A 21,764-nucleotide genomic window follows, 5' to 3' on the forward strand; every position below is an offset into this window, starting at 1 on the left:
GGTTTTACGTTGTAGGGCTGAGACGGTCACTAAAGTGTGATGTGGGAGTGTCATATATCAATCTGTTGATTTCATTGGTTAAGTTATAATAAACCAGCTGCTTGGCCTCATGGCTTGGAACATAGATGGGAGGAGTAAACAGAATAGAATTCTGGGCGGAAGAGGAAGTGAGGTCAGACTCTGCTCTGCTCTCAGAGAGACCCGAAAGCTCTGCTGGAGCAGAGACGCCATGCTCAGCCCTCCCAGGTAGACTCAATAGCTCTGCGCTCTGAGGCAGACGCATGAAGCTCAGACTCATGATGGACGGAGGCTAGAATCTTCCCGGTAAGCGCACCTTGGGGTGCTTACACACATTACTAGAAATGGGCTAGTCCAGGTGTGAGAATTAGCCTGTAAGGGCTAGAGTTCATGGGCCAAGCAGTTCTTTAAATGAATACAGTTTGTGTGTTGTTATTTCGGGCATGAGCTAGCCAAGTGGCTGGGGTGTTGGGGACGCAGCCCTGCAGCTCCATATTTCAACAAAAGTGCGTGATCAGGGGTGTGAAAGGAACAGCTCTTTGGCAGCTTAGTAAGAGCCCACCCTCACTGGACCGTGCGTGTGAAGCAGACTGCATATCTGCGAGCCTTTTCTAAGCACAGGGAATCAGATAGTTTGGAATTTGTTTCCATGCAGCCACTGTTTTTGATCACACAGAAAATAAGACAAATGGGACAAAAATTTAAAAGTGTGTCTTTTAATGCAGCTGCCTCTAAATTTAGTATGGAATCAAACCTTGCCACATTCTACTTCAAGCCAATAAATGGAATTTTTTCAATGCGTGAAACCTTTAACAAGTAAAGATCTCTAACCCCAAAACTTGAAAATACACACAAATAGTGCGAGTAGTTTTACGGTCTGCAGTGATGACGTAATGTGAACGTCGCACAGGGGCTCACATACTTTAATACTGGCCCCCAGCTGGTGGAACTGTTTGGGAAGGATTAAGAGACACGAACCTGTTGGAGGAGGTATATGGCTGGTGGTGGACTTTGAGGTTTCAAAGGCCCATGCCATCTTAACATCTCGTCTCCTGATTGTGTTTCAAAATGTAAGCTCTCAGCCACTGCCTGCCATACCTGTCTACCTGCTGCCATGCTCCCTGCTGCAGCGGTCACGGTCTCAACCCCTGGAGCTGTGAGATGCTGCCTTGGTCATGGTGTCTACAGTAATAGAGATAACAATGAAGACACTGTGACATGAACCTCCCTGCACTGTGCTGTCTCAGTACCTGATACTGAGATGTGAGGTGCCTACATCGGAAGTATAAAAGCAACAAGAGAGTACATGACTTATGGAAAAGAACTACTAAGAATAAAAATGCCTATAATAAATTAAAACTTTAAAAGGTAATTATCTTAGAAAATGTGGAAATAAAGAAAAGGAGGATTATTAGTCTTAAAGGAAAACTAATATATGGCATTTCTTTTCAAAAGCACTCAATTTCAATCTTCTGAGATTTTAAATTATTTCAAACACTTTAGGCATCTTGGTGTTAGGACAGGGACATCAAAGAATGGAGTCCTTACCCTAGCAATAGCAGCTTAGTTGTGAATCCCATCTGAAGCACGAGTAACAGCTACTCAGCAGCATGCTGAAGAGGACTGAAGGAGATTAAGTTCTACAGACCCCAGAGAACACTCACAGCTGAGGGACTATTAGCACTTCCTTTATCTCCTTTTCTCTTCTCACAGCCAGGCACTCACTGTGCTGGGGTTGCTTGGACAGGGCCGTCTGAAGAGAGGAGACTAAGCTCGCAGTAGTGAGCATGGCAGTCGCGCCAGCTTTGATCAGTAGTTTCTAAATGTAATCCTTATTCTCCTGGACTGTGTAACACCCTTGAGGAGAAGGGAAAATCTTTTGAGATTCTCTAGCCTAGCTAGCCAGTAATATTTACATAAAGAGAACACACTTTACAAGATTAAAAGGCATTAAGTATACTTTGGATCAAAAAAAGGGGGCTAGAGAGGTAGCTCAGTTAGAAGGCACGGGGTTCAGTCTCTATCACAAACAAAACCCACAGGGACAATTCACATACTATGCTTTAAGACCAAGTATTGATAAATCAATGTATTACAGGGTAAGATTCACCTTTTTTCCAATTATTGCTTATTGACTTCACTTGTGGTACTGGGTAATATACATACATACATACATACATACATACATACATACATACATACACACACAATATATATATATATAACATAGAAAACTTTTATAACTTTCACAAATTGCAGCCAAGTTCTGAGTCTCTCTGCAGCAGGGTCTGGCCTACTGTTCCGCAGCGAGAGCTTTAAAGATGCTCAGTGCAGCTGTGCTCCACAGAGACAGCAGCCACCACAAGAAGCAACTGCAACGTGCGTGTCCTTTTGGGTACCTCACACACAGCCACCCCCAGGAAGGCCTGAATATTCTCACAGCCGCAAAGGAAACAGAGCTACTGAACACAGAAAGGCTACCAGCATAGCTCTCCTCTGCACCACTTCAGGAAACTTGGTCACATTCAATCTTGGCAAAATTTCTCACACTACAAAACATGAGTGAACTGAAACCATCATTCCAAAATGAAGGAAACAGCCCATTTAATAATCCATTCTCTAGATGACATTTAGCTCCACCACTCCTTCTCTACAGTCGGTCATCCTCATTCTGTCCCCTTCCTCGTGTTTTCTGTAACTCAGATCTTACAGTCCTGATTTTTAAAGCAGGTGTAAGGCCCTGAGGCGTACCTCAGCTTTGAATTCAACTCTAAACCTCCAGGGCCCACTTCCTCCTTCTTCACTTGCCATTCGCACATCTCCTAGCACCTCAATGAAGGAGGCAGCTGTCAAGGAGGATTCCTACCCAGCCTCAGGATGCCACGTCCATGTGCACACGCACTCACACACATGCAAATGCACACACTCAGGAGCACACACATGAAAAGGAGGAAAAAAGAATTTCTAAAGGAAAGCATCTATTCAGGAAAAGAGACGAAGGCTGAATGTATCCACTCCGGTATTCACTAGACAACCTACTCAAGTTTCTGTGAGGGTCAAGGAAAAAGGATGCCACTGAGGATGAAACCGATGCAGCGCATCTGAATTATCTTGCATCTCATTCATCTGCATCACCAGTCTTTCCCAGCCCTGCTATAAGAATGTTTTGTTGGAACAGGCACTCTATAGTACACCACTTTTCCACCAAAAATCTTCCAATATCTCCCCACACACATTTAGAGGCTGAGCACATAGGACAGTTCTTGGCCCTAGTATACAGCAACACACAGGAAAAAAACAAAATCACTGCCCTCCTGGACTCCAACTTTCCAGCAAGCAAATGCAAATGATTTAAACACAAATGTGCAGCAGTTTTAGATACTATAGTTATAAGGTAAATCAAAAAAGACAAGAGGAACAAGGAGAGTCCAAGACAGGCTAAGAGTTTGATTTTTAGATGGTTATTAGTGCTTGTGTACCTTCCTAATTTTTTTTAATCTCTACATTTCTATTCTTTCTAAGCATAAAATTACAGAGAGAAATGTATTCTAACAAGTTTCTGTTATAGAAAACCTATGGATAATCTCAAAAATTACAATTTTAATAACAGAATGGCTATTGTTTAACTTGTAAAAGACTGTATCTTACAACTGCATTCTACTAATTTCCTAAGCTTATTAAAAATCCTGTTGATTAATTTGCTGAGTTTGGGTAGGAACAAATACCTTTCAATATATACAACTGTTGGTCATCTATACTCCAACAGTGGCTGGAAAAGTCTGTATAGATTTTCCTTTCTTCAAAGCTTTGGCTGTTATGGTCAACTACCTCCCAGGGAAGATAATCTGCTCTCTTACCTCATGGTAAGTTGATAGGTTCCATATGAAGGCAGGCTTATCAAACCAAGCACTCTGTTAACTGTAACACAATCTATCTACCTTGATCAGTTATTCTAAGACATAAAAACATTTCCAAAGATTTAGGTGCTTTCAAATTACTTGTGTGATGACTCTCCTTGGAATTTTAATGAACTAAATATTCTTAAAAGCAGGAATATTAGGACTTCTATACCACTCCCCTTTAAAAATACCTCCATGGTGATGTGACAGGCTCCCTCCATTGGCAAGGATTTCATCTCTAGCAGCTGCCTGTGAATGGAAACAACACACAATGTTGTTGCTATTTGGATTTCACTTTGGAGTGACCAAGTGTACTGACTTCTCCCCAGATGCCCAGGAAGGTGCCAAGCAATGTGTGTGACCCCTGCATCCATTTCCACTGCACAGGCGGCAGCATTCTATGGAGCACAGCTCTAGTCCAAGCACATGGATGGGGAGGACAAGAGGGAAGGAGGGAGGAAAAAAAAAATCACCCCAAGTTTCTGTTTTGTCCCCTTGCTTAACTTCTAACATGTTAAGCCCTAACCATCTTTATGGCATGTACCTGTGTTGAAAGATAAACACATTACAAAAGACAGAGTATGTACACTGAAGGAGACGGAACCTGGGGCTGCCTTGGACCTGTTTCCCTTCGTCCCTACTTAAGCTCTGGCATACTTTTAACTTTTCTTTTTTCTTTCAGTTGAAAAAAAAATTAGGTTAGTATATGAAGTGATGAGTTTCATTATGGCTTTTCATGTATATATTTCATTACATTTTCTATTCTTAATGATTTGCTAATAATAATAGCCACAAGGTGCATATGTCCTGTGCCGTGAGCTTCTCAGACATACTCATGTCTATAAAGCTATCAATGGTGGCTGAGGCAGAAGACTGCCCAAGTGGAACATATGGACTACACCTCATTGCAAATTACTGTGAAGGAACCAGAGGTCTTGAGAGCTGAGGTTTCCTATGTAGTCATAAGTAGTATAATCATATGCTAGTCTTTGCTCTAGAGCTTGACATTTCTAATAAATCACTTCAAATAAAACAGCTCCATGAGATCAGGAATTAAGTGAGGAACAGAGCTGGAAAAATAGAAATCATTTCAATTTGTGGACTCCAAGAAAGGAGGTTTTGTTTGCTTTGTGTTGAAATGATGCTGTTTAACCCTGGCTGGCCTGGAACTTAATTTGCAATCCAGGCTGAACATCAAGCTTGCTGCAGTCCTCCTGCCTCTACCTCCCCTGTTCTTGAAAATACAAGGGTGCACCACCATGCCCAGCTAAGCAAGGCATTTTCACAGCCAGGTCAAAAAGATAGAAATATGCTCAGACCTCTGGCCAGGTGAGATTCCTCAGTGCCTAATGACACCTGCTGCCAAGTCCGACCACCTGATTTTACCCCTGGGACCTGTATGGTGGAAGAAACAGCCAACTCCCTCCAGCTTATTCTCTGCCCTCCATGTGTGTGGCACTGCATACATGTACCTGTACACACACACACACCTCCAAAAACATACAAAATATACTAAAACTTTGGAGGATGATAGATTATCATTGGCAGATACATAATCAACTTAAAAAACTAGGGCCCCTGTGTGTCTAAGTAACACATCTACTATGGTTTCTTCTAGTTTTGTGGAGGAATCCTACGTTGCTTCTAACAAGCAATATTGCCGTCAACACCCATGTCTACAAAACCAGCAGCTGAAGGCCACTTAAGAAGTGTAATTGAAACTGCTAGCAAATGAATCCCAAGGACTTTATATACAGTCATATCATATGAAAATTCACAAGCATGGGAATATATTACAATGACACAGACCAAGAACATGAGGGTTGCTGACTTCAAGAGCAGCTACCACCTGGTCTGCCAAAAGGACATCAAAGACCCCTGAGGATATGAAATTCCCGTTCTTATTTAATTGACTATAATGCACTGAAAGTAACAACCCAAGAGACACAGGCTTCAGGAATACCTAACATTAACTTCAGACTGACAATTTGGTAAGTAAAAACAGTGGACTTAACATACATTTCATTTCAATGGGCTAGCAGCCAGGCAAACCATGTGTCACTAAGGTGACTCAAACTAAAATCCCTAAGTTGGCACTAAAATTTATTTAAATTAATAAAAGAACATAAAAGCCATATGCAAAATTACCTCAGTTTGCTCAAACACAGTCAGTGGGTCACTAATTCCCCTGTAGTTAAAGGCAAAATAGAAGTAGATACATGCACCTGCATCATACGTCTGCGTCACCCTGAAAGACAAACAGACAAAATCCCACAGGGCTCTAAATTCAGTGAAAACAGATTGAACATCTAGAAATGTCAAAGATAAGCTCACTGGGCAATCTGCCCCAGCCACACCCTCACCCTCTAGTCAAACTCCCACTGCCAGGGAAACTCACAAGCTCTCCTCAGACAATACAGGGCACTTTACAGAACACAGGAGCAGAAGTGAGGAATGCTGACAAATTTATTCTCAGTTAAGTGACATTTAAAAGGGCACACATCTTCAAACACAATTAGTATAATTTAACTACCTTTGTCATACTAGGTAGAGACACCGGAAGAATGTGGAGATAGATAAGTAACACCAAAAGCTTTATGCAGCTTAAAAAGCAGAATAGCAGGTCAAGCAATAATAGTAAATACTGGTTTTTAAATTGTAAGAATCATACTATGCAACCATGTAGGATACTGATACTGGGGAAAAGGGACCAAGGCAGTATATGAAATCTGATGGTTACTGCTTAAGTCTAGAGGCATCTAGACGATGTGCCCCTGGATAGGCCTGTGGGGATAACTGAGACTGTGTCAACTGACACAGGAAAATTCACCTGAATTCAGACAGGCCCATTCCCTGGGCAGAGGAACCCGGACTAAGTGGAGAGTTGGAACTGAGCAGCAACAGCATTTATCCTGGTTCCTAGCTGTGGCTGTGATGTGAGCCTCTCCCGGAGGCCCCTGCTGCCTTGACCTGCTCACCAGAAGGGTTATCTCAAACTGTGAGCTAAAGCAAAAATCTCCAATCTTAGGTTGCTGTTATCAGAGTATTTTATCACAGCAGCAGGACAAATACCAACACAACTATACTATTCTGCAACTTTTGTAAATCTAGATTATTATCCCTTCAAAGTTAAACAAATTTTAAAGTAATGCAACTGCTTTTCTAGTTGACCTGAAATGAACACAACGTCCATCTTCCTCGGGTGGTAAACAACACTTCCCAAACAGACTTGATGGAATGTGGTGATGAGTTACAAAGCTTCCAGACTTCTTAAAGTTAACAGAAAGAAACATGGCACACAAGTAGGAGAAATGCTCACACACCAAACAGGATCAGACTTAAATACAGCCTCTTCACAAAGCTCACCATCATTAGAAAGGCCTTGAAAAACCAATGAATGACGAGCTCAAATGCAGTGGCGCCTATGACTCCATGTGTGTGTTGTATGTGTGTATACAAAGGGTATCAAGGATGTTAGGTTCTTAAATCATCTATGCAATAAATATCTACATTTCAAAATGCAATTGAGAAGCATGTAAAGGGAGTTGGGACAACCACAGTCAAATCTCCAAGTGCATACTATGGAGAAACAACAAAGGGCTTGATCTAACAGAATGACAGCTCAAACAGAATCTAATCTAAAATTGTAATGGTCTTTTAGGCCAAATGTTAGGTGCCTCAGAACAGAAGAAATGAACTGTTTAACAATGCTATGTCAATTTGCCAGCTGTGTGTTTTCTTCCTGTGCTAATTCACACTCATAAAAAAGATCCCTTAAACATTTACATTTTAAGTTCCAGATTTACAAGTGTAAGAAAACTGGATGGGGGCTGGAGAGACGGCTCAGTGGTTAAGGGCACTAGCTGTTCTTCCAGAGTACCCAGGTTCAATTCCCAACACCCACGTGGCAGCTCATAACTGTCTGCAACTCGAGTTCCGGGGATCTGATACCCTCACATCAACGCACATAAAATTAAATAAATTATTAAAAAGAAGAAAGAAGAGAAAATCAGAGAAGTATTTGTATTTTACTAAGAGGTGCTGTGATCAGGAATAACCAAGTTTAAAACAAACCTTAAAAATAAGTCAAGTGTGTTTATAGCAATTAAGAGTATACACTGCTCAGGAAAGAATCATTAACATCAGTACATAGAATGTGTAACTAAATTTGAATAGAACATTGCTACTGTGTTGGCTAGTTTTATGTAATTGTGACTCTCATCATTTGGGAAGAGCAAACCTCAAAATGTCCCCCACAAATTGGCCTATCATACATTTTCTTGACTACTGATTGGTGTGGGAGGGCAAGCCCACTGTGGGTGGTATCACCCTTAAGCTGGTGGTGGTCCCAGTTGTTATAAGAAAACAGGTTGAGGAAACCAGTGAGCAGGACTCCTGAATCAGTTCCTACCCTGACTTCCCCCAGTGATAAAGTGTGACCTTTCCTCTCCAGGCTGCTCTGTTTATCATAGCAGTGGAAATCCTAAGACAGCCACCTTTCAACAAACGCAGGATCACTAGATTACCCAGTTTAGCATTTGCATACAAGAACACTACTAAAGTCTATAGCAAATATGATGGTCTAACTGATTTAACCAAACTTGGCCTAACTCACAGTGTAAACAATGACAGACAGAGTGTGAAAAGATGAAACTGTTGCTAAAGAGTAGAAGGGGCCTTCACTCTTCAATACATTCTGTCTCATAGCAACTCCTTAAAAGTGGCCATAAGAGTTGTCATGGTGACAAGATAGTAGGCAGGCCGATTCCTGGGATGGAACAAAATCTCAAGTTTATTTCCCAGGCTGAAGTGAAATTAATCAGAGAAACAAGGATTGCAAGCAAAAATACAGATAACCCTGAACTTAATGACAGAGTATGCAAAAAAAAAAAAAAAAATCCCACTGCAAGGTGAAAATGCTGTGTGTTGGATATATCTAGTTATCAAACACGATAGCTCAGCAGACCACAACTGTGCTCACACGCCTGCAGCAGTCAACAGCTGGGAAAGTCGCCACGATGCACGCCTGTTCACAGTACAAGCCTAGCCGCCGTGTGTAAGTACTGCATGTTGTACTAGACTGACAGAAGACGGTGTGCTTTAGGCCCATCACCAGTCTAAGCACCAGAGACAGGCTTCCACAGGAAACACTTGCTCCTCAAGTACACCACACTACCTCCAAGGTAGCCCTTCAAGGTTCTCTCCTTGTAATCTGAATGTCATTTATTCTCCATTTTAAATTACTTTAATACCTTTCTAGAGAGTCAAATGTTCACCTGTCTTGACACTTTTAACCTGGTGTATACATATAAAATTAACACTGTAAGACTAGAAGCAAAGGTTCCTTCTCAGAAAAGCTTCATTTAGAGCTGCTGTTATTTAATAAAAAGAATAAAATCAGTTAACCAATCACTGTTCAATATGAAAGGTATTGATTGCAAATTATTTTTTTAAACTTAAAATATATATTTTTTAATTTCACACAAGCAACATTTCAATCACTTACTAACCAGTGTGGCTTGTGGCTACCACACTTAACAACAAACATATAACATATCCCTGTTACCAAAGAAACATTTATTGGAAAGCAGCGAGGTTATCACTTGAGTCTTTCACTCCTTTCATTCTTCATGCCATTCCCATGGATTTAATCAATAATGAAAAGGGTTACTCGCCCCCAACACACAAACGCACACACACACATGCACACAGATAGACGGAATATTTCTACAGTTTATAGTTGTCCTCCACCTGGAGTTTGCAGCGTCAGGGAGCAGGAGAGGCTTCCTTTGCCCGGGAGCTGGCTAAGTGATGTGGGAGTGTCATATCAATCTGTTGATTTCATTGGCTGAGCAATAAAAGAAACTGCTTGGCTGGCCCTGATAGGTTAAAGCATAGGTGGGAGGAGAAAACAGAATAGGATGCTGGGCGGAAGAGGAAGTGAGGTCAGACTCTGCGCTGCTTTCAGAGGGACCGGACAGCCGCCATGCTCTGCTCTCCCAGGCAGCTGCAACCCACGATGGACTTAGGCTAGAATCTTCCCGGTAAGCGCACCTTGGGGTGCTTACACGCATTATTAGAAATGGGCTAGTCCAGGTGCGAGAATTAGCCTGTAAGGGCTAGAGTTCATGGGCCAAGCAGTTCTTAAATGAACACAGTTTGTGTGTTGTTATTTCGGGCATGAGCTAGCCAAGCGGCCGGGGTGTTGGGGACGCAGCCCCGCTGCCGCTCCTATTTCAACAGCTAAGAGGTCCTGTGAGAGCAGGAAGCTCCTCGCCTTAGGGGCTGAAGACGGAGGCACAGTTCTAACAATGTGGTGAGATGCCCAGGGAATCTGCACATGGAACAGGCCAAACCTACTTCTCAGCTGGAAAACTGTCCTTTACAGCTGCCTAGAAACAATGCTTTGGGGGCATCAGGGTGGCTCCCTGGTAAGACAGTACTTGCTATGCACGCCTAACTACTTGAGTTCACTACCAGACTCCAGAGTGGAAGGGGAAAACGAGCTGTGCAAAGTCCTCTGCGTCCCACACATGTACCCACATTCACACAGAGCTCACACACATCCACCCACACAACAGAAAAGTTTAAAAGCAGTGCTTTCCAGAACAATCTGTCGATAGCTGTGGAACTCACCTGCATGTAGAAAGAGGTGCGAACTGAACACCCTTTTCTTTGCATTCCCTTCTTATCCTCTCTTTGACATTTCTACACAGATCTATAACCCTAGAAAAGACAATTGAATGTACCAATAGGTATTTTTTCTTTTTTTAATTTTAGTTTTTTAATTTCATTTTACATTCCATCCATAGTTCTCCCCCTCACCTCTCCTCCCATGCTCCCCCCCCCCCCAACCCTCCCAACAGGCAAGGGCTCCCATGGAAAGTCAACACAATCTGGCACATTAAGTTGAGGCAGGACCAAACCCCTTCCCCCTTTCCACCACAGGGAATGGGCTCCAATAAGCCAGCTCATGCACCAGGGACAGATCCTGCTCCTTCTGTCAGGTGCTCATACATATTCTGAACTTCACCATTCTCCCACACATAAAGGCTTAGTTCTTATATTATTTTTTATCAGTTCATGTATTTATATATTTATTTAACTGGTTGGCCTCCACAGTTATAAGATTAAAAGGTAAGAGAACATTGGCAGGTAACAAGGAAGTTAGTGACAAAAAAGTGCTAACACTATCCTAATCCATCTTCCCCGTGACAAAGGACTGGAGGTCTGAGTCTCCTCAGATTGCGCAGACTAGAATCTTCCCTTTCACACCACGTGATGTCAGGAGTCAGGGTTTTGACCTCTGGCAGGTCGTTAGGTCATGAGGGCAAAGTCCTAATGGATGGAATTGTTGTTATGTCGGAGAGACGAGAAGGACCGCTTTCAGTCACATGAGGACGAACGAGAAGGTGGCTTTTCATAAACCAAGAGGGCCTTCAGCAGCAAACCCAGATGCCCAAAGGCCCTTGATACCACATTTCAAGGGGAGAGGAAAAATATCTGTTTAAACCATGGAAGCCAGCCAGGCCATGGCAGTTTATGTAGCAATCCATACTGAGACGTCAGTCAGCAGTGGTATGGTAGGACTGAAGTCACCACTGGTAACCTGACATGAGCTGCCTGCCTGCCTGCCTGCTCCAAAGAGATCAACGGTAATCAGGTAGCAATTCTTATTTTTAAGATTCAGTGCCCTTGTTAAAATGTACTTTAAAAAACTGTAAATAAGGAGGGGTGTGATGGAACGTGAATGTAATCCAAACAGCAGAGACTGAGGCAGAAAGATCACAGCTCTCTGGGCTACACAGCAGTTTCAAGGACAATCAGAATCATACAGATCATCTAGAGAAAAAAATTCTCCACTTTTTGGAGAGAGAATAACTGAGTGATCCTATAGAATAGGTTTATTTCAAATAATTCTTGGAATTTGACTACCAGTACACCAAAAGTCAAAATCCACAGCAGATTAAGATAATGTGGAAAAGTGGTTTCTAGAGGAAAAAATCAGGTATGAGGAAAACAAGAGGGTAAATATTTAATGCTTACATAGCGGGTTCAGAAACCCACATAATGCATTTTCTATCATGTGTTTTAGTGCCAAATTTTGCTTAAACTTAAAAATAAAAATTATGATTAACATCTTAAACTGTATTTCTTTCAGAAATTATTTAAATGCAGGTAAAGATCTAGTTAAATCTACAGAGAGAGAGAGAGAGATCAAAGCTAAATGAGACATTCATTACAAAAGAAGTCAAAGAGATTTAATAATTTGGGGTGGGGAAGATAGATTTAAAAAGAACATTTAAGCATAATAAAATCACCTAAGCTAAGTCAAACTACGCCGCAGTGTTTTGTGTTTGTTCAGTAAGTCTTCAAAATATTGACTTTAATACACTTGTTTGTAGAATTCCAAACAAACCGACCTTAATCCAAAAAAAAGCGGGTAAAGGTTGAAAACAATGGTATTCAGATCATGATACTAATTTAAATAAGAGTACCTTCCTTATTTCAATGTTTCTTATAAAAATTTTAAACTTTCCATATTCACACACAGACAAATTACATATCCGCATACATGTATCAATTATAAAGTATATCAGGGTAAGTCTTTTTTAGGTTTTACCTGTCCCAAGGAGCAGAAGTCTCAAAAGATTCTCCTACTACATAGTATTCCAAACCCAAATCCTGTAAAGACACAAAAATCATGAAATTACAACCAGTGCACCAATTGATAAACCACTAGAATTTCTGGAAGTTGTTAATAGTGCACCTCTGATCTAGCCTAACCTACTGTCTGTCTCCTAAGGACACTGGAAAGTTTCCAAGTGTGGCATGACCTCTCTGAGTGTGGAGCCTTGTGTGTGCTGCTCTCCACAGCCTCAGCAGCAGTGAAAGCATCTGTCACAGAAAAGGAACCCTAGTCCTTCCCTAGTGGATGGAGTCTCTCTCCAGGAACAGTTTCTGCATGTGTGGAAGAGATTAGAGAACAGATGTTTAGTGGACAGAACAGTAAAACAGCCAATATTAAAATTGAGCGGCAAGGTGAAAGGAACAAGAGGTAAGACAGTGTGTGGTGGTGCTGCTGCTGCTGGTGATGAGGGCGGTGCTGCTGGTGGTGCTGGTGCTGCTGCTACTGCACTTTTTTCACATCAACTTTTATTTAGAAGCAAATTTAGAAAATACAGCTAGGTATGGTGGTTCACAACTTTAATCCCAGCACTTGAGTTGCAGAGGCAGGCAGATCTGAATTCAAAGCCAGCTCAGTCTACAGACAGAGCTCCCAAACAGCCAGGACTACACAGAAAAACTGTCTCAAAAAAATCAAACCAATCAAACACAATAAATAAACAAACAAATAAATAAATATAGTAAGAACAATCACTTCAATTCCACTAAGTGCTAAGAGGACACACCTCCATATCTAACTGATCTAAAGTGTGTGTTCAGTGGTTCAGTCCGTGTGTCTAGGACTCATTCCTGTGACAGTGGGGGTATGCACTAGAGAAAGGTTTTAAAGAACAAAGCAAACAGGACTGGCAAGGCAGCTCAGTGAAAGGCAGTTGTCGCCAAGCCTGAGGACCTGAGTTTGAAGACCCACAGGGTAGAAGACAGAGCTGCATCCGGCAGACTGTCGTTCAGACATGCTGTGATCTATGCATCGTCACATGTACATATTCAAACACAAAACAAATCAATGTAAGGGGAAATGTAAAGATAAAGCAAATAAATTTATGGGAAAAGATCCCTAAACTTGTTTTTGTATTGGCCTCAAAATTAACTGGAAACTTACAAACAGTCTATTCCCACAAGGACCTCATGCTGTACTTATTACAGCTACATTAATTTTCTACAATTCTGAACTCAGCGTTGTGGGAAATACACCTATCAATATATATCTCTCAATGTACCCAGAGAAAATATCTGATTTGATAAACATCTCCTCTAGGAAGATCCTGGGTAGTGACAGTCTACACAGATGGCCCCGGCATCCACTTCCTTGCATGTTCTGTGTATCTCCTGGTCAGGGTTCCTAACAGAGGGAGCAGGCAGTCAGTCTGCTTTCCCAGTAAGAATTCCCCCGGGGTAGGGTAAATGACTCTTCACTACACTATGAAAACAGACCTTGAATGAAAATTGAAATTTATGCCCTGGCAATGCTGAAGCATGCATGGGTAGCCTGAATATGGTGGTCCTGTTGAACTTGTCATATTAAGTTGATGAGGGTGGCACATGCCTGTAAGAAAACAGATCTTAACTAGGAGTAAATTATCCTGAAATGAGAAGATTTCATGCCTTTTGAGAACAATAAAAAAAAATGTATCTTTTTATAAATGTTTCCCTCAAAACAATTTCCAACTGGAAAATTAGAAAATCTGTAACTTGGGAAAGTCAAACTTTCAGTAAGGCAGCCAATGGATCTTTTTAGACAAGATCATTAAAATCACTAACAGTTAAACTTTAAAATACATTAAGTAAAAGTAACTTCAGCCAGAAAACAGTGTCTATAAAAGCCAAAGTAGAACAAATGAAAAACTACAAACTCAAAAGGCTGGTTTATAGTGGCAACGGCAACAGACTGGAAGTCAATATGAGCAATGGCATCTCTCATAGGCAGAGTCCATACTAAGAAAGTCTGCAGTGTTCACACAGTTTCTGACTTCTGAACCAGTGGCTACCTGGAGTTATGTATCAATTTTTAAAGAAAGGGTAAAGATTTATAATTCCTTACGATGGATCAAAAGTCAACTAAAGACCATTGCTACACAGAACAGCTTAACTCCAACCCAAGTAATGTTAAGAAAGGCAAACTGGCCTTCAGAGGTGGAAAGACATTAAATCCCCTGTAAGTTCCTCAAAAGCACATACCAAAGTTTTAAAGGGGCTTCTAAAAAGTAAATTTAAAGCAAAATAAAGTAAAAAAAAAAAAAAAGTAAAAGTAATGGGGCAACTAAAAGTAAATCCAGGCTTTTCCAATAAAATGGTGCTCTAAATTACAGTAGCCAAATACTTACGAAGATAAGCAAGGAAGACTACTTTCTGTACCCTAAGTCAGTGTGGTGATCTGAAGGAGAACGGCACCACAGGGTCATACATTTGAATGCTTGGTCCCCAGTACACAGCACTATTTGGGAAGGATCAGGTGAGGCCTTGTGGGAAGGGTGGGGGAGGAGGCTGTGGGTCTCAAAGGTCTATGGTTTTCCCAGGTAGCTCTCTCTACCTCCTCCTTGTGGACAGAGGTGAGCTCTCAGCTACTGCTCTGGTGTCATGCCTGCGGGCCTGCTGCCATGACAGTCATGGACTCCTCTGCAGCTATGAGTCCCAAATTAGATGTTTTCTTTTATAAGATGCCTTCCTTGATCATGGTGTTTTACCATGGCAACAGGAAAGTAATTAATGTCAGAAATACAACTTACACGCATATATGCAATGACGTAAGTCAGCAAATAACCCCTCTGTCCATTATCTTCTCCAGCCGCCAGACCACTGCAGATGAAGAACAAACGATCAATATATTTTAACTGAAGAAATAAAAAGCTAAACTAACAACATCTCAAAATAACTGCTCAACAGATTAACATGGTATATCACTTTTATCTTAATTTCACAAGTCATTAATATGCCAGTTAACAAGAGAACGTGCTTGAATAACAAAGCTGAAAACACTTTCTTGTTTCTCTTGGTCTTTTTGAGACCGGGTTCCTCTGTGTAACAGAGCCCTAGCAGTATCGGGATTCACTGAAGAGTGAGCAAAACAAAGGATATCATTTTATAAACACAATGTTAGAGAACGAGCAAGACACAGCTCAGGTCAAATCACTCAAAGTCAAATGTTAGTTCTGGTTTGGATGTGAGGCTGAGGCAGAGAATAAAGTTCTATAATTTCTAAAGTGTTGGGGCGAGGACTTAAGGGGGATCCAGTCGGGCTCCGGGCTTAAGCAGACACAAAACAAAGTCAGGCTCTGCAACTAAAGAAGCAGCAGTTCAGGGCTAGCAGTAAAGAGTTCTCACGGGAGCTGGTAGAGAAAGGAAAGCACAGGAAGCTGGGGGACACCTGAGCTAGGAACCACTGAGACAGAGTGCCAAAGTATATGGTGGGAACAGGTCTAGCTGCTGTGCTGGGTGAGACCAAGCCTACTTTTCCTTCCCAAAGCAAGCCACTTTCCTTTCAGTTCTTTGCTACTATCTGGTGGTAAGGGATCCATTCTACACTGAGATGCAGTGTACAAACCCCATAGAAACATGCTTTTTGAAAAAATCTGGAGGAGCTACAGAAATGGCTCAGCAGGAAAGAGAGCCTGCTGCCCTTGGAGAGGACCAAGTGTGACTGCTGGCACCTACACTGGATGGCTAATAACCACCTGTAACTCTAGCTCCAGAGAAACTGTCACAAGTGCACATACACACTAGACGGACACACACACACAGACACAGACACTCAAATAAAATTTAAAAATTAAAATAAAGAATCTGAAGCAAAAAACAACAATAAAAAAACCCTGTAACTGGACATTCATCCTATATTCATAAGTCCTGAAAGAAAATAACGGGCAATTTGGGTTTACTTTTCATAATCACGTTTTCTTGCAAATTTAGCTTTTAAAACCACTTTTATTTTTGTTTCAGAACTGTCAATTTAGTCAAAATCAAATTAAGATGCAATATGTAAGCAATCACAAAACTCAGAAACGAAATATTTCTAAAACTGACAATTTTGCAGCTACTCCAAATATACATGTGTGTGTGTGTATTATATAGTTAGACTTAAACTGCTTTATTTCTAAGTAGAACATCAATCGTCTACTTCTTGTTATTCTCACAAATTTCAAACACCAATCCACAAGGTTCTTAACATATTTAAAGGAGTAGGCAGCTTAATGAAGAGGAAAACCAGACTCTCATTTTACGTAAAAAAAAAAAATCTGGCCAAAGTAATTACTCTCATGCTGAATTACATCAAACAACTTAAGAACATGTAAAAATAATGATGAGTTATTGCCTTAAGTTCTATGGAAGATGCCAAAGCATCGCTCATGACTACTGACAGGTGATGTTTATTCAGCTCTTGAAGGAGTAAAGGTATTAGTAATTAGGAAGAATAGAATGGGGGTGGGAGGATTCCTACTGAGTGTCATTAACTCATTAAACAAGTTTTTAATCACACAGGGAGTATGTCCTAAGAAACAAAGTAACACCTAAGGAGAGACAGGCTAAGTGTGAAGCAGAAAGCACGGTCATTTGTGGTCACTAACCTCCTGCACGAACAGCAGGAGTGTGGCACAGTCCTAGCTACCATCACCTTCCAGCCTGCTCCAAACTGCAATGGAAGCCCTATCTCCACAGAGCCGTGTGGGTGTGCAGTGGGGCAATGGTCTTGTACCCTGTAAAGGTTTGTCAGTTGCACTGGTTTAATGCTGATTGGCCGGTAGCCAGGCAGGAAGTACAGGTAGGAAGTATAGGCAGGGCAATCAAAACAGGAGAATTCTGGGAAGAAGAAAGGCTCAGTCTGCAGTCCTGACCCAGACACACTGATAAAGGTACCAAGCCACATGGCTAACACAGACAAGAATTATGGGCCACTTTAAGATGTAAGAAACAGTTAATAAGAAGCCTGAGCTAATAGGCCAACCAATTTATAATTAGTGTAGGCCTCTGTGTGTTTATTTGGGACTGAATGGCTGTGGAATTGGGCAGGACAGAAACCTCTGTCAACAGGGGCGCATGCACTGGGGGATTGGAGAAGAGGCAGAACTATGCAGAATTTAACACATATCTAGCAACTCAAATATTTCATTTTCATCTAATACTTCTGAAATTTTAGAAATCCCAATTAAATATTTAAATTCATAAGGATCATTTCTCAGTTTTTGTGTTAAGTAAGATCAAGTGAAATATGTAAATAAAGAATTTTTAAATATTTAGTTTCTAGTATTTCAAGCTAGAGCAGATACAGAAAAAATTAACTTAAATCTCCTTTCTGACGAATATGCTTCAGTAGTTAAAAACAAAACAAAACATGGAAAATAAAAGAATGAACTTCATCTTCTATTAAGGAAATTAAAACTCTGCTTGTAATTTCAGAATAGATCAAAAATAAAAGAGGGACTTATTTTCAAACACAGTATCAGAATAAAGTAGACTGAATCTAAAATGAGACCGTTTTTCCTCTAAGAAGACAGTATTTACTAATACTAATACTAATTTACTAATACCAACCCTGGAAATAAAGAGCTAAGTAGCACAGCACAAGGTGGGGCACTGCAAAGCACTTATCTCCAACGTAAGTGAGTTTCATAAGACAGAAAGAAAGGAGGGTAGATAAATGTTTGCAGAGCTCAGGACAAGCTTAACACTGGAAATCCCTGGACAGATGGGAAAGACTGCTGGCTTCGGCACCTGAGAAGGGAGGCGGAACACAGCCCTGACTAACGGCTTACCCACTGGAGCTCTCCCCATCAGTCTTCTCATCCGTCAGGAGACAGAAACCACCCCACCATTATTCAGTTGGTTATATGGGAAGTGTCTTCTGTTTCTTTATACCCACATAAAACAGTAAGTGACAGGGGGTGGAGTATAGATAATTTATCAAATATCACAGACTAAACATAATTTCCTTTTTAAAACACATTAGTAATATGTTTTATACATGAACTAATAACAAGACAATTGTTTCATTCCTACACAACAAATAACACAACACAAAGTTATCATTCAAGCAAAAATCTAGGAAAAGCAAAATATTTAACATCATATAACATATACACACATTATGTATGTGTAAAATTAGGTCAAAGCAACAGATTACTCTTTCTACAAATTTTTGGGATAAAACTATTTTAAGCTTACTTTCATAAATCACAATGAATTTAATACAGCCTGCTGACACATACAGTCTGTACGAAGCCAGCACAACTTCAGCATACTTCCTCTTTGCTATAAACTCAAAGCCATACCCAAATTTTGCAGCAATGTCATATACTTGTTTTTCATGTTGAAGAACCTTCTCACGGTCCCCCTCGAACAGTAATGTGGCTACGCTTAGTTGATTTGGATCAAATCCTTTAAACTACAAAATATAAAATAAAGTTGTATTATTACAGAGGCCTTAGCTTATAAAACAGTAAAGTGAAATACATTTTGCTCTTTTTCTTCTAACATGACCTCAGGTACAGCAGCCTGTTAAGCAGTGAGCTTTGAGGCTTTCCCTGTCAATTAACAGGTGAGTGCTTGCCTGACCAACGCTGCTGCAGAAGTCCACCTCACAGGTGAGTGCTTGCCTGACCTGCACAAGGTCCTGGGCTTGAGGCCCAGCACGTTAAGACAAAACGTAAGTACAAATACACTGCATTTCAGAGTACTGTGGTATTATAATCACTTCTGATACAGTAACTCAACAGGTAACCTGCCAGAATTTTAACTGTAATTACAGAAACAAATACAAATTACAGAACCAAAGAGCAAAGCATATGGGTGGAGCTAACATCTCTACAAACCAACCGCGACAATTACATAATAGTAACAAGAAGATCTTGTGCATGCAAAGAACTAAGACTAATTTTAAAAGGAAATATATCAATTCACTAGGGGAAAAAAGTAACACAGATGGTCCTGAATGCATAAATTATTTCGAATTTACCAATACTTGTACAAATTAATATGCTAGACTACCAATTTTAATAAAAAAAACTGTACATTTGAAAAGGACAAGTCTCTAAAATTTTTCTAGAATAATGAACATGTAATAGTGGCAACAAAGAAAATTCTAAATAATAAGAGGTAAAACTAGATTATATTTTTTTAATTTTTCAAAAACAAAACAGAAACTATTACAAAGAATGAGCAGTATCTATTCTCGGGTAGTACAGTACATAGCAAGGGGCCTTCGGCTCAATGTAAAAAGAAGCAGGCACTAGTCCCAGTCACTAGTACTGACACAAGGGTCAGCACAGGAAAGGAGGAGGAGGAGGTGGAGAGCAATCTAGATCTTCATCTAACAGCAAAAGAGCTAAATAAAGCAACAAAAACCACAAAACCTTTCACTGTCAATTAAAACAGGTAAAGGATATGCTATAGCTTAATGTCCGACCACTTGCTTAGTGTGTGAGACCCTGAGTTTTATTCTCAACACTATAAAAACAAACAAACAAAAAACTGGACAACACAAGAAAATAATGGGGGTTGGGGAGTAAAAGGTCTCTAAATATACCAGAAGAGAAAGGGCTTTCTTAGCTTAGAAGTGATAAAATAGTCCTAAGAACAGACATAAATTTAAGTTCACATAGCACCAGAATGAAAAACCCTATTAAAAAGGGAGGTGTTTGGTTGGAAAATGTTATTTACAGAATCCATGCCAAAGGGTACTTCCTATTCCATTACTCAAAAAGGGTGTGTGTCAAAGTGCAGTAGACAAACAACACATTTTGTCCCTAGCACAACAACCACATTTAAATAGTTCACACAAAATTACACCCAGAAAAAACAGAGACAGTTCAAGCTCTCTGGCATTTCAAGAAACATTACCTAATTAAGCAAAATAATGAAAAAATCCTCCAACTACAACAATAAAATGATACATTGTGGGGCTGGAGAGATGGCTCAGTGGGTAAGAGCACTGTCTGCTCTTCCAGAGGTCCTGAGTTCAATTCCCAGCAACCACATGGTGGCTCCAAGCCATCTGTAAAGAGATCTGGCGCCCTCCTCTGGCAGGCAGAAAGTTGTATACATAATAAATAAATATATGTCACTTTCTTTAAAAAAAAAATGATACATTGTTGCCACTCTGACACACACTGTTGCCACAGTGGTACACACTCTGACACACACTGTTGCCACAGTGATACACACTAGTACAACCTTTCAAAGTTCTCAGGAATAAAACATTAAATAAATAAATGAACCTAATCTCATTTCACTCCTGAGTACAACTATAAAAAAAATTTCAACTATAGGGAATGTCGCCAGCTTGAGACTGCTCAATGCAGCTGTTTTAAGACTTTAGAACCAGATACAAACTGACCTGACTACACAGTTCAGTTGCTAACATACCTTTTCCCACATCAGAACACAACACCCCACGGAAAAACATCCTTATGGGAGGTGTGTATAGGGAGAAGGCAAGAAGAAAAACTTACATCCTGTACAAGTACAATTTTAGATTTTTTTTTAGTCTTACCTTTGTAATATAAAACTTTTTTAATCCATCTAAAAATGATGTAAAAATAGAGGAGACCTGAGGTTTAAGAGCATGACCTAGGAAGAGAAAAAAAGTTTACAGTTTAAATTAATAACAAATTAGGTGTTTTTGAGATCAAAAAATGGCTTTAATTTAGTATTCTAAGAGAAGCAAGTCTTTACAGCTGTAATTTATATGGATGCTTTTATTAAGATCTTTTACCTCTACATTCTTTCAAGTGTGACAGTGTTTTACTTATAAAAGTCACTGTTTTTTAAAAAAAATTACTACATGTAATTAATACTATACATACTTTCAGTTATCTTTCAATGGTACAATTTACACACAGTAAAACCACCTCATTAATTTTTATTTTATTAAGAATATTCAGTGGTGGCTGGTTTTACTATCATTTTTTTAATTATACAGAAACTACACAGAACCATAACCAAATATGGAGTCCATGTGAAGTTTAAGGTTGTTTCTTAATTCTTAACTCATCCAGAATTCTTAGCATAAAACTAACAATTGCTTCCTTAATCACACTCAGGGAGTTAAAATTGCCAAAATAAAACAAACAGCATTTCAGAGTCTGTTAAATTAACATCACCGCCTGCAGATTACACTTAATTGGGTAGGAACCTTCTACTGCTTTCTCAGTTTTCAAAGAAGAGCAA

At 40.2% G+C, this 21,764-nt stretch overlaps 1 protein-coding gene across 4 annotated transcripts in view; it reads right to left on the reverse strand.

The window, feature by feature from the left end:
* Window positions 1-21,764, reverse strand: part of Agps (alkylglycerone phosphate synthase) — an 89,505-nt gene that overhangs the window by 16,511 nt on the left and 51,230 nt on the right. For 3 of the 4 annotated variants that reach the window (XM_050119727.1, XM_050119742.1, XM_050119735.1), the window contains exons 13-19: window positions 21,088-21,164; window positions 18,869-18,981; window positions 15,332-15,401; window positions 12,541-12,602; window positions 10,554-10,643; window positions 6,066-6,165; window positions 4,109-4,166 (exon numbers count right to left, since the gene is read on the reverse strand). In XM_050119727.1, the coding sequence (XP_049975684.1) occupies window positions 4,109-4,166; window positions 6,066-6,165; window positions 10,554-10,643; window positions 12,541-12,602; window positions 15,332-15,401; window positions 18,869-18,981; window positions 21,088-21,164 (570 nt within the window). The remainder of the gene's footprint in view (window positions 1-4,108; window positions 4,167-6,065; window positions 6,166-10,553; window positions 10,644-12,540; window positions 12,603-15,331; window positions 15,402-18,868; window positions 18,982-21,087; window positions 21,165-21,764) is intronic. The other variant, XM_050119752.1, reaches the window with a different exon arrangement.

This window comes from Alexandromys fortis, unplaced genomic scaffold, assembly GCF_014885135.2.
Source record: "Alexandromys fortis isolate MF-2015 unplaced genomic scaffold, M_Fortis_MF-2015_v1.1 scaffold_8_1_9099942, whole genome shotgun sequence".
Classification (NCBI taxonomy): Eukaryota; Metazoa; Chordata; class Mammalia; order Rodentia; family Cricetidae; genus Alexandromys; species Alexandromys fortis.